The sequence below is a fragment of the Frankliniella occidentalis genome, unplaced genomic scaffold (genome assembly GCF_000697945.3).
Source record: "Frankliniella occidentalis isolate FOCC.00 unplaced genomic scaffold, Focc_3.1 Scaffold119, whole genome shotgun sequence".
NCBI classification, from domain to species: domain Eukaryota; kingdom Metazoa; phylum Arthropoda; class Insecta; order Thysanoptera; family Thripidae; genus Frankliniella; species Frankliniella occidentalis.
In genome coordinates, this window is record NW_026267247.1 from 552,021 (window position 1) to 565,385 (window position 13,365).

Below are 13,365 nucleotides of genomic sequence, written 5' to 3' on the forward strand. Positions count from 1 at the left end.
ATGCATCCTGCAGGCAAGACAAGGCCGGGATTAGATAAAATGTTTCCCATCAAAATAGGGGTGGAATGGGTGAGCAGATCAGCGCTTGACCAATCAGAGAGCGTCATTTTTCCCTCGCGCTTCTCCCGGTCATTTATGATAATTAACCCTATAAGGCATGGTGTCGTTTTAAAAAAACGTTCGATAAAATTGGCTCTATCAAAGCCATCTTTCATTTCCAAGACCATCTTATTGTCTGAACATGTTGTGCAAGTTCCTGCCGAAGTTTTAAGCCAATCGGCGGACCTCTCCGAACCACTCAGTGGATCCAATACCGTCCTAAAAGTGAAAAATTTCGATTTTCGTTGCGCTTGCCTACAGATATTCACATACCGATGAGGTGAGGGTAAAAGTGGACGTCTACTAGACTAAAACTTAATGAAAAATGTTCGCTGAACGTGATCCGATTTTTAAATCTTCGCTCCGGTGCACCATGCAGCTCTGACAGTGAAAAAAAGTCGAACGTCATTTTGAAACGACACCATGCCTTCCGGGTCACTCGACATCAGCAAAAATTTACAAATGATAACTAATCGACTTTTTTGGTTTCTGATACTGTATTGATGAGGACTGAGGCAGTATCGAGTGTCGTAGTTCTGAATGTAGAGTTTGTACTATTTCAATGTTTCAACCTTCGGAGCGAAAAGCACACCTTTGTGCAAGTGGTCATTTTTGAGCGCAATTTTTTCCATGATGCATTTGTCATGCAGTCTTCCGAATACACGAACTCCTTGGAAGTGTCCCTGAGATACTTTTGAGCATGCATATATTACTTTCGGGCACAGCGTCTATGAGTGAAAGCCGTGCAACAGCAACACTTTGAACGATACCGTTGTCGTTTCAAAACGACATATGTTGTTTTAAAACGACAATGGTTGTTCAAAGTGGTGTTTTGGCCTGCCCTCCACTCACAGACGCTCAAAAATGACCACTTGCACAAAGGTGCGCTTTTTGTTCCGAAGGTTGAAACATTGAAAAGAGTGCAAAGAAACTCTTTATTCAGAACTACGACACTCGATATTGCCTCAGAACTTATCATTGTATCGTCAGAAACCAAAAAAGTCGATCAGTTATCATTTTTTGATTCTCGATGATCGAGTGACCCGGAAGGCATGGTGTCGTTTTAAAATGACGTTCAACTTTGAGCAGGTTTTAGAGGCATTATCTTTGAGGAAAGTGTCTTTTTTTACTCGACAAGTTTTATTCCTTACACTTTTCTGCATACAATCATGCTGAGTTTACCCCATATTTTTCGAAGATTTGCCGTCCAAATCGTTCTCTTAACAAACACCCCTCAAAAATGACCCAAAAACACCTGTTTTGGGGCCTTATCGGCCACTCGTCTTTTTAAATATTGACGATTTTTTGGTAAAATGTGATCATTAATCCAACGCAGACCGGTCCTGAAATTGCCAATTAACCATTTGGCCTCGGTTGGCAGAGCTCGAATATTCAACTTTGGTCAATTTGGACCGGCTCATGCCTTATAGGGTGAAGAGCAGAGGTTGGCATCTGCTCCAAAAACCCACTTCGTTCTGTTCCGCTCGGCTCTGTCACCCGCCCCGTCTCGTCCGATCTCGGTCCGTCTCGCTCACTCCCACTCGCCGAGATTCGATCGTGCCCACGGGTTCCATCTGCTGCTGGCCAGGCGTGGCATGGCGCGCAGGCAAAGTCGGTCCAGCCCACCCCCTCAGGTGACCGGCAGGCGGGGCTCTGCCACTCAAACGGGTCCCTTCCGCTCGGCTGTATTCCGCGAGGTTCCTCTCTAAATCAGAGGTCGGCATCCGCTCCCGAACGGGTCTCACTGTCGCCCGCCGCCTCAGTCTCTGTGCGAGAGAGAGAGTAACAAAGTGAGAAAGCCGAGGTAGCGATAGCGATGTGCTAAACCTCGCGCCGAATACAGTCGAGCGGAAGGGACCCGTTTGAGTGGCCGAGCCCCGCCTGCCGGTCACCTGAGGGGGTGGGCTGGACCAACTTTGCCTACACTACGATCGAGTCTCGGCGGGTGGGAGTGAGCGAGACGAACCGAGAGTGGACGAGATGAAGCGGGTGACAGAGCCGAGCGGAACAGAACGAGCTAGCTGGGTTTAGGAGCGGATGCTAACCTCTGCTTTAAACGTAGGAGTACGGGCAGCAGCCCGTAGTGGCTGAGCGTTGGTCAGTGTGCTAAAATTCTCAGAGGTAACGTTTTAAAGAACACAGTAAAGCGTGATTGAAGAGGGGGGGGGATGGAATATTTGAAAAAGATCAAAAATAAAAATGGCACTCAAAATCGAAATGGTTAAGTTATTGGCATATTCCATTTGCTATTTTACATTTTTAATGTTAATTATGTTACCAGTTTGAAGGTTTGATTCTAGTCCCCAGTCCCCAGTAACTAGAATTGGGAGTGTGATGACTTTTGACCTCGACAAATGAATACTGTTAAGTACAATGCAGCGAACAATAGTAGAACATCCAAATATCGTAAAACTCTGGGTAAGGTAAATTCTTGTTACAATCAGCTGGGGAAATTTTATTCAATACCCTCACTTGCCTCTGGTTGAAGTGAAATTATATCAAATAATGTTCATTTTAATGTGTTAAAACTCCTCCCATATTGAAAACTTTAATCTGTCATTCTTTGATTCATTTTCATCTGATCTCTCTGAGGTGTTTTAATGATCACGGGTCATTTAGTTTAATAATTTAAGGTTTTGTAGTATATCTTATCATGGAATGTAATTTAAATTCTCTCACCATTTTACTTCAGTATCATTAGAAATAATATGGCTCTAGAAAAATGTAGTCAATGTAAGAGAATTATAAATCTTGTTCTGATTTTGAACGGCTTATCCTACAATAAGTTGCGACTATGGCTCTAATATTGTTCGGCCCCTTGCAAGTATATTGCTATTGAAAAAAATATTTGTGAGTTTAATAAACCTTTTAAGATGCTTTTTTAGAAGATAAAATGACTTCTAGTCGTATTACGACTGAACACCGTTATCTTGTGTTCCAATGAAAAATGTGTGTAAAATTGCAATTTGCTAAAAGTTATCAAATTTTAAGTAGAATCCCATATTTGGATTCCTCTTGCAAAGTCAAAAAGGATATGTCTCATGCTGAGAGCCGATCAGAGTCGAAATGGCAAAGTTAATACAACCCAAAGGAAAGGGGTAAAAGTGCCAAAACAACCAAATTTTCAATTTGGAGGGGAATAACTCCAAATTGAAAGGGTGCGTTTTGTTCGTCCCGGCGCGGTACAGTCCTGTAACTCAAATTACGGGCGAAAACTGCCTTCATAATTGACCTCCGACGCACCGTTCGGCCGCCAGAGGCGATTAAACACTTTATTGAACATTTCAACATAACTCTGCCATTTCGATTCCGATCATCTTTGGGCATAAAACATTTTCGTTTTCTTTTGTCAAGATGAACCCGAAACAATCACTACCCCCGCCCCCTCCAGCTTACGTTAGTAAACACGTAAACCATTCTAAATATCACTTTCGTTCCTTCTCATCGGACACTCGCGAAACTTCGCAGGCTAAGTTCCGCAACTCAAAAACTAAAAATAAAACACTCGGTTTGACTATCTGACATTTTAATAACTGCTGAGAAAGTATTAAAGTCTTCAGTGAGCGCAGAAGCCACTTGCGCTACCCCTCCCCTCGATTGCCGTGCTACCAACCTACTACCAAACTACGAATTCAAATTATACGATCGCTTATTTCAAACATCTTATATCAAACATCTAAACTAAACTCGATACAACCGGATTTATACTGATGCTTCGTGTGCAGTTTGAAGTCAATTGAAGTTGCCGTCTTTGAGAAACGTGTGTGATTACAGATAGACAGACAGACACACAACCAAAGAGTTCCCTGCACCTCATCACAGCAAAGGCTTCGCTAACGCTCAGCCAATTATCATAAATGACCGGGAGAGGCTCGAGGGGAAAACGCCGCTCTCTGATAGGTCAAGCGCTGATCTGCTATCCCCCTCCCCGCCCCGACCGCAACCTGGGCGGCATCTGAGTCCAGATCGGGGACGGAAAGATCACTTAGCGGTGATTTAGCGGGTATCTTGACCGACATGTTCTCGGTCCAGCAGTGCCGCAAAGCCACTGTCGCCGACCGCGCCCCGTCGTGTGGTGACTGTGACTACCTATGGTATGTACTTTCTGTCGGACTTGGTCCGACCCGGCCTTCTGGCCCACTTTAGGAGCCAGGGCGTAAGTACTCGAAAACCAGGTATCTCGCTTTAGACCGGGCACCGTTTAAGGTATGGGAACGTCGACTGCGCGGAAAGGTGGCCGGGCGGAAGGGCTATCCAGCCCTGAACAGCGAGAGCATAACGTTTTCCTGCGTCATAGAAAAAATGCGAATGAAAGGGTCTGAGTGCCGGGAGACACATTCAAACGGCGGGCGGGAAGCAGGGACGGGACGCGGTATAGTACGCTCCTCGCTCTAGTCGTTCATCGTAAACTAAACAAGCGTATTGCATTGACTGCCACTGCCAGAAAACTGCCTGCGACGAGCGTCAGCCTCTCTTTACGTTCCTACCCGAGGCAACAACGCAGCGCCAACACAATCCCACAAGCACATCGGTAAGTGAGCAGGGAGAGCTGTGCTAAGGCACTATACCGCCTGCCGTCAGCGTTTCCCGCGTGCCGTTTGAATATGTCTCCCGGCAGTCAGACCCTTCCATTCGCATTTTTGCTATGACGCAGGAGAACGCTATGCTCTCGCTATTCGGGGCTAGATAGCCCTTCTGCCCGGCCACGTTTCCGCGCAGGCGTATCATCAGCGGTACCAGGCATAGAGCGCATTATCCGGTTTTCGAGTACTTACGCCCTGGCTCCTGAGGTGGGTGGGGATGGCGGGTCAAACCATGTCTGAATGAAAGTACATACCACAGGTAGGCACCAAACGACGGGGCGCGGTCGATGACGGTGGCGTCGCGGAACAGCGGGACCGAGAACATGTCAGTCGATATCCGCTAAATCACCCAAAAAACGCGGGTTGCGCTTGGTTCCCCTCATTGCACAGACCCCGGGTTTGCTCTATGAGTATCGGCATGACATAAACTTTCAAAAGAACCTCGCTTCAGAAAATTTGGCGTCTTGACCGCTCAAAATGTAACAACCTAGTGCTAGTGCTGGGGTCCTAGTCTGCCCTATCCGGGTCCCTATCCCGCCCTGTCCGGGTCGCAGCCGTGTGCCCTCGCACTGCTACGGGTGCTATCCGGCTTCCATCTGGGTTGCGTCCGCGTTCGTATATGCGGGTCCTATCTGGGATGGATGTTGTCATGGGACACGTTGGAAAGGAATGCAGTTCAGCCGCGCGTTCCGTAAGGCACGCAGCTTAGCCGCCCGTTCCAAGACTAACGCAGGTCCTATCTATAGAACGGCAAACTGCGGGTCTTTTGGATCGCGTGGCGGCTGAACTGCGTTAGTCTTGGAACGGGCGGCTGATTTACGTTCTTTTCAGTCTAACTCGTCGGTGTGGCTCTTCGATTAAGGGTCTATTCCACTTGCGTCCAAGTTTATGTGGTACTTGAATCAATCGTTTTTGCCTCAGTACAAGAGATATTGACCCCACACTGTAAAATGCTTGCAAACTATTTTCTTTGCAACGTTGCAAAGAATTTGAAAGCTTTGTATTGCAAAGAATCAGTTCGTATTGCAAAGAAATTCTTTGCAACCTGGCAAAATCCTTGCAAACAATGTGTTAGCATTTCAAAGAAAGAGTTTGCAAGCTTGCGAAGAACTAGTTCGTATTACAATGCTTGAAAATTCTTTGCAAGCTGCAAAGAAAATAGTTTGCAATACGAACCTATTCTTTGCAAGCATTTTGCAGTGCACACCAAGTGCAAAATGCTCTTGATTCACTCAAGAGAATTTGCTCTTGAACCAAGAATGCGGCTTTCTGAGTGTCTGATGCTGCCGGGGCTCCCAGCGACCTTACCAACAATATTTCATAATGTATCCAGTGATACAAAAAATTGTGTCTCACGCTGCTGTGCCTTGTATCTTTTACAGAAATCATTGACATATACTGAATTATGTAACATTTTGATCAGATTACAAAATTTTGTACCCATGTTATACGTCTCTGTGTTTAGGGTTGCCCAAAAAAACGCATTTTTCGATTTTTGAGTGGGCATGTTGGCCAGAGGGTGCAATTTGGTGTATAGATACACCATGATTTTTATTTTGAAAATGGAACAATATTTGACCCTGCCGAAACGAGCTCAAACTTTAACATTACTTTCTTATGGGGAATTCTACTAAAAACTACAATTTGGGCCTGGAGCTCAAAATATTACCTGTAGATGAAAAGTGTTGTAAAAATCGTGATCCACGCGAAAAACCGAGTCTGACGACATGCCACTTGCCAGTATCCGCCATCGCATTTCGTAGATATTATTCGTGAAATAATCACTTCTTTCAGGAAAAAATAGCAAAAAAATGATTATTTCACGAATAATTTCTACGAAATGCGATGGCGGATACTGGCAAGTGGCATATCGTCAGACTCGGTTTTTCGCGTAGATCACGATTTTTACAACACTTTTCATCTACAGGTAATATTTTGAGCTCCAGGCCCAAATTGTAGTTTTTAGTAGAATTCCCCATAAGAAAGTAATGTTAAAGTTTGAGCTCGTTTCGGCAGGGTCAAATATTGTTCCATTTTCATAATAAAAATCATGCTGTATCTATACACCAAATTGCACCCTCGGGTCAACATGCCAACTCAAAAATCGAAAAATGCGTTTTTCTTGGCAACCCTACTCTGTGTTAGAAGGCACTGATACGGCAAGCTGTATTTGAGACAGAAATCTGTAGTACTTTCCCGTGAAAACTGCCCCGTATACACTCCGGCTACAGTACACGTTCCTAATATATGTGGCCGAATAGATTCAGTATAAGAATTGTATACGAATTGTATGTGGGACCGTATGTGCCTAAGAGAACTTTATGTGTACGCGACGTGTACGCAACGTGTACGCAACGTATACGCAACGTATACGCAACGTATACGCAACGTATATGTAACGTATACGTAATGCATACGTAACATACATGGCACCAAACCCTTAGGAAAAGAATTAATTAAAAATATAAAGATTTCGCAAAGAGTGACAATCTTGGAAAATGTTACTTCTCATGCTAGGGCGTTGGTCCATACAGCTGAGGCACAGCCTCATTCGTTAGGTGCAATTTTGCCTCTCGGATCCCGCAGCACCGAGGAGAAAGAGTGCCATAGCTCCTGTGACTTTGGGAGTTATGTTCTACATTCCAGACTCAAGATCATGTCAAACAGCTTCTACAGCAGTAAAATTTATGATGACAACGAAAAACGCAGTGATTCGTTTGTTGAATTTGAACTCAGTGATGGTGATACCGTCGAATATGGTCGTATTATTGTGTTTGTTAAGTCTGAGAATGCATCACTCTACTGTCTCATTAAAGTTTTTAAAGTGAGTAACATCAATTTAATCAGACAGAGAGCAGGTATGCTGTTAGACATTTGATGCCCGTTGAGGATTCGGGAAATTATTTGGTCATCTCTGATATGTTTAAAAAGCAAGGTTCTTAAAGTAGGAATGTATCTACGTTGCTCTGACTCCTAACCATTATGAGATTAACCTGTGATTATTGTTTGTTATTCTGTGATATGTGCTGCACATAGTTTCATTAATGCAATATTATATTAACTTTTCCACGAAAACTGCATTGCACTACCACCTTTTTAGTTCTGACCCTCGCTGCCCACGGCTCCTTATGGCCCCGTGCGAGTAGCCAACCCGCCACACGCTTGCATGCGGTACAGTATAACTACGAGAGAGTACGCAGCGTAAGTCAGTCATCTGGTATTTAGGCAGTCGGATGTCGACCCATACTTCACACATACGGCACCCTAATGTGACTGTGGCCATACAGCACACATACGGCAGTCTGATTGGACATACAGAACGGACACCACTGTAAAAAATAACGGTCTACCTACGGTGAAATAACAGCTTGGATTTTACAGCATGGTACGGTATGATCACAGCGCCTCACCGTTATTTTAAACCGTAGAATGTGATTTCAGTTATAATAAATACTACGGTTAAAATAACAATGAGGCGCTGTGATCACACCGTACCAGGTACGGTCCAAGAACGGTTTGCAATTGGTTAATAATTGACGGCCCAAGACCGTTGTTAGACCGTAGGTTTTTCTCACAGTGACGACAACCTCGCGTGTGCATAAGGTACGCATACACGTGCCGTGTATGGACCGTATGCGAGCAAACAGAACGTATGTGTTCAGTACCAGTGCATATAGTTTATGTAAGGCTTGCATACGCAGTGTTTGGAGGGCATACATCCACCTGCCATATACGGACCACATACGGCACACAGATCATACTCGGACCGCGTACGAACTATATACGTCGCCTGTATGCACACATATGGATTGTATGTGGAACGTATACAGTATGTATACAGTATGTATACGGGGCGGGTTTCACGGGGAAAAGGTTAAGGCTGTTACATTGTTTATTACGGTGTCGCCGACAGGATCAACCTGGGCTCCGCGAATGAGGCACGCACCATCAGACGTTCTCCCACTGCTTTATGTGCGAATGCGCACGCCGAGTACATGAGCAGAACACAGGGCACAAATGTGTAGAAGGCCGTCAGGCAGCACAGGGAGCCGACCACGTCCAGGACAGTCTTGGTAACGTGCACCAGCGAGAAGCACACGTCCTCGTCCAGCCCCGACGCCCGGGCCAGGTTGCCCGCCATGGACCGTGCCCATACGGGTGGCACTAGCACGTCCATGCGGAGGATGCTCACTACCGTCAGCCAGCCGAAGGCGAGGTACAGGGAACGGCGCAGACGGTGGGCTCGAGCCCGGTTTCTCCCAAGCGCCTGCAACATGCACCACGTTGGCTAACCATCATCACTAGACCACTATATATGGTAAACCACGGTGTAATGATGACTGCACGTGCCTTCTGTGATACAAAACATACTGTACGATGAGGTGCTGACCATCGCAAAAACGTTCAGTAATGATTGCATCGCTATCGTTTGTGATGAAAGCTGTTGCTTGTGCAATATTTTGAGTTATTCTTACAATTTTATGCAACATGTACCGAACCGTTTAGCAAGAACTCTACATTCATTTGCATTCTTTGGCAAAGAGTATCACGCAAAATTTGAGATAAAAATGTTATCACTCCCGAAGGTGTGATACATCATGGCATTCCAACAGTGCACTCTGAACTGCATACAAATTGTTATCTAGTGCAAGGTGCGTCTGACATTAGTGCTTGTCTTACAAGATGCAATTTTCAATCCTGAGATTTCACTGTAAGCTGCAGTAAACCCCGTACCTTCACTTTGGTCAATTTTCACCTTGAGCCATGCTGCGTTTCTGAACTAACTGTAGCAAATAATGGTAAATATCTAAATGTAAAAATGGAGCGGTGAAACGGCACTGTTAAAAAAATTCAGAAAGAGAGGAGCACTTAGTGACAGGGGCACATAGTGACATATCGCTGCGCTGGCCCTGCTGTAAACTGTTCGCAACAGCCTCGGTGCAAAGAACAAAGTGTTTCACCTCTAGAAACATACACCACAAGCCTGTTGTGTTAAATTCAATGTGCTTGCGCTGGGGAGAATGTGAACTTTGAATTAGACAATTTTGACGACATTTTTAAACTTTTTCTTTCTGATTTTTCCCTGCAATACTAAGCTAATATCATCAAATTGGTCATGCGCAATCTTTCTATCATTACTATTGAGCCCTCCCTCCCTTATTCCGATGTTACTCCGAGGTTTGGGCAGACCCGTAACCTAGAGACCCGCAACGAGTGAGCTACGCGAGCAAGGTGCTAGAGCCGCGCGCTGCGAGCTGTTTTGCTCGTGGACCGCGCGATTTCCTTTGCTCGGCTGTGCCCGGCTCGCGCATGCGACTACGAGCTATTCAGATCGTGGCTTGTGTGCGCGGTGGCGCTGCGACGACGAACAGGGGAACCTGCATGCTGCAGCAATGGGCCGGGTCTGCGAGCAAATTTGCTCGCACGAGCAGCGCGAGCAGCGCCAGGGGGGCCTCCGAAAAGCAAGGCTGTCTCCGCCAAGGAGGCGTGCGGCCCAACGAGCTAAATTGCTCGCAGCGCGCGGCTCCAGCGCGTTGCTAGCGTAGCTCACTCGTTGCGGGTCTCTACCGTAACCTCTCAGGCACATTGTAACGCGAAGTTGAGCTCGGGGCAGTTAGTGACAGATGTTGATGGGGAAGTATGTAATGACATATTTTCTGGTTAAGTGAGAAAAAAAAGATTATGTCTTATTCAAACTTGTTCAGAAACAACGAAAAAGCAACGTTTAGATTCGTGTTTTGGAAAGACTTAATCGCTTTTCTCATTTTTCCTTAATATACGTTCCACATTGGTTTCAAAACGAAAGAAAATATTTTCTGTTGCTTCGTACTGTTTATTTCTCTATAGAATCGTTAAAATATGTGTAATATTATGAGTAACTGGAAAAACTAATGTTACCATGGTAACGTTTCCTCATGTAACCAAGACCGGTAACGTTTCCTGATGCGACCTACCCCATGCAAAAGGATAGGGCCATCACAAACTGGTTGCATCACCAAACGTTACCTGGTTTGGTCGCGTCAAGAAACGTTACCTCGGTAACGTTAGTTTTTCCAGTGAGAGCGTGAAAGTTACGTAGATGACTGTCAATAAGTGCCCCGGGCCGGGGCACTAAGTGACAAATGCAGGGCTTGCTTTCGACCCAATTCTAAGGATCTTCAAATGTTATTCTAGGCAACTAATGGTCCATATACCTTGGCAAAGGTTCAAAGAACCTTTACAAGCTCTTACCTAATGCATTGAGCCCCGTAAAAGAGAATAAACCCCAAATTCCAAAAAGCGTCACTATGTGCCCCACCCTCCCTAACACCACGCAGAATACTGTGTGAAAAAAGTTGCCAGAACTTACACTATCAAATCACTAACTAAATCACAACTATTCTTCGTTGTCAAAAATTTATAACTCCAGAAATTATTACGATTGATTCACAACTACTTCCAAGTAAAATACGACGCGTCCTAACAACAATGTTCTATCTGCAGCGTGCGGATTACACAATGTTCTATCTGCAGAGGGCGGATTACACAATGTTCTATCTGCAAAACGGGGTTAGGCGCAGCCCTTCGCCTTTGTGTGGTTTGCAAGTAGCTGGAAGACATTAAGGCCAATCTGAGCACACGGGAAGAATCGTAAAGGTCCAATGTTTAATTATTGACAGCAAAAACTGAAGTAGAACGAGCGGTTACGGAGTAATAAGCATTCCTTTGGAGGTGTCCCGAAACCTGCGTTTTGCAGATAGAACATTGTGTAATCCGCACGCAGCAGATAGAACATTGTGTAATCCGCACGCTGAAGATAGAACATTGTTGTTAGGACGCGTCGAATAGGGAAATGCACTATTTTTGACTACAAATAAGTGTTGTGATTTCACAGTTGCTTCGTATGGTGAAATTGTTGGGCAATCACAAAAGCAGTGGCGGCTTACACCTTGACTTTTAGACCTGTGTAGAATGCATCGAAGGGGTGCCACAAAATCCCCACTGACCCACTGGGTGGTTGTGTACAATCCCTCCTTTCAAACCAAAGGCCGTGTCCACTTAGGACTTAAATTCAATGATACTTCTCTTCCCCGTTGAAATTGTTAAGTATTTAATTCATTTTTACCTCTTGGCTGTTGCGTTTTGGATTCTGATATCATTCCATTCTTTATTTCAGTTACTTTTGGCCTTCCCTAGGCCTACCCGTTAGCCCGTATGAAAGAGAAGGTTGACGTCTGCGATTTCTGAGGTTGCACTCTCTGAAAGTCGTATTGGCCTTGTAGCGACCCTGTGCAAAATTTGGGCGCTACCAGACAGCGCTTTCCCGGCCCGGATCACATTTGAAGTTGGGAACTCGAAACGGCCACGAGAGAGGCCACCATGCTGATCCCCAGATCACACGACTGGCGTGCCTAGGAACGACGGAGTAAGGGTCAGGTGAGACCCTATGAACCCTACTTCTCACCAGCCGAGGCGAATCCAGTCATATCAACCGCGTCCTCTGCAGGGGGGTAAGTATCGTGGCAGCCTATGTCACGTTCGACTCATCAGCTTTGTGCTTTTCGGAGATATTTCTTTGCGGATATTAGGGCTTTACCATGCCCAGACCAAAACCGTTCTGAACGCCAAGTAGCGCCAGCGCTCCGATAGTATTTTTTTTTTGAAAAAAGGGTATTAGCGCCTGTGGCGATGTCAGTTAGGCCACCCACTTTACACGCCTGTATAGCTTTTAGCCTGGCTGACAGGCGTTTTCGAAAGAATTTGAATTTTCACCACAATCACGTCAAGGCTATCCGGCCTTTTTGCTGTTTCACTCTTAGTATGGGGCATACCTAGTGTCCGGTAAATAAAAGCATTCGAAACTGCCAATTTGTTCCGTCAAACGTAACATTGGCTATCGCTACACTTACGCCCCTGTAGAGGACGCATTTGCTCTGACACTGGATTCACCTCGGGAATTTAGAAGAAGGGTTCATAAGGTCTTACCTGACCTGTGCAGGTCTTACCTGACCTGTGCCTCGTCGTTCCTGGGCGCACCGGCAGAGGACAGCTGGGGATCAGCATGGTGGTCTCTCTCGCGGCCGTTTCCAGTTCCCAACTTCAAATGCGATCCGGGCCGGGAAAGCGTTGTCTGGTGGAGTCCAGATTTTGCACAGTGTCTTCACAAGTTCAATACGATTTTTAGAGAGTGCAACTTCGATGACTTATTATTTATTTTTTTGATACGGGCTTTCTTACATCGATTTCAGCGTCGAGAAATGGAGATAGTTTTAATTAAATGCTGCGCTGGGCGGAAGATGCCCGGGGAAATTACCAGCCCTCACCCCGCTGGCTTCTGTGCGATTGAAGTATCTTGGTGTTGACCGACTGACGGAGGACGGACGGATTCACGAACACGAACACATGGGTCAAGTGTTTATTTCCACGAAGTCTGACATTACAGGATTGGTGCTCAGCTTATATTAGCGGCCACAGCCGACTAAATTCATGCACTATTATTATTGACAGAAGCTCCTACTTCACTGATGATCTGACAAAGGGACGTAAGTCCACAAGTTGGCGAAAATGTGTTCTACTGCTTTCTAGAACCAATACTGTATGATACACACCCCAGTCAAAACGGTTTCAGATTATCTATTATAGTTGGCACTGGACAGCAATGTGCATAAGGGCGCAAGTCCAAGCGTTTTCTGAAACTAGGGCG

General features: G+C 45.5%; 1 protein-coding gene across 4 annotated transcripts in view; it reads right to left on the minus strand.

Annotated features, from left to right (window-relative positions):
- LOC127749997 (uncharacterized) overlaps positions 1 to 13,365 on the minus strand; it is a 98,488-nt gene that overhangs the window by 37,064 nt on the left and 48,059 nt on the right. For all 4 annotated transcript variants that reach the window (XM_052270358.1, XM_052270355.1, XM_052270357.1 and 1 more), the window contains one exon: positions 8,629 to 8,949. In XM_052270358.1, coding sequence (XP_052126318.1) covers positions 8,629 to 8,949 — 321 coding nt within the window. The remainder of the gene's footprint in view (positions 1 to 8,628; positions 8,950 to 13,365) is intronic.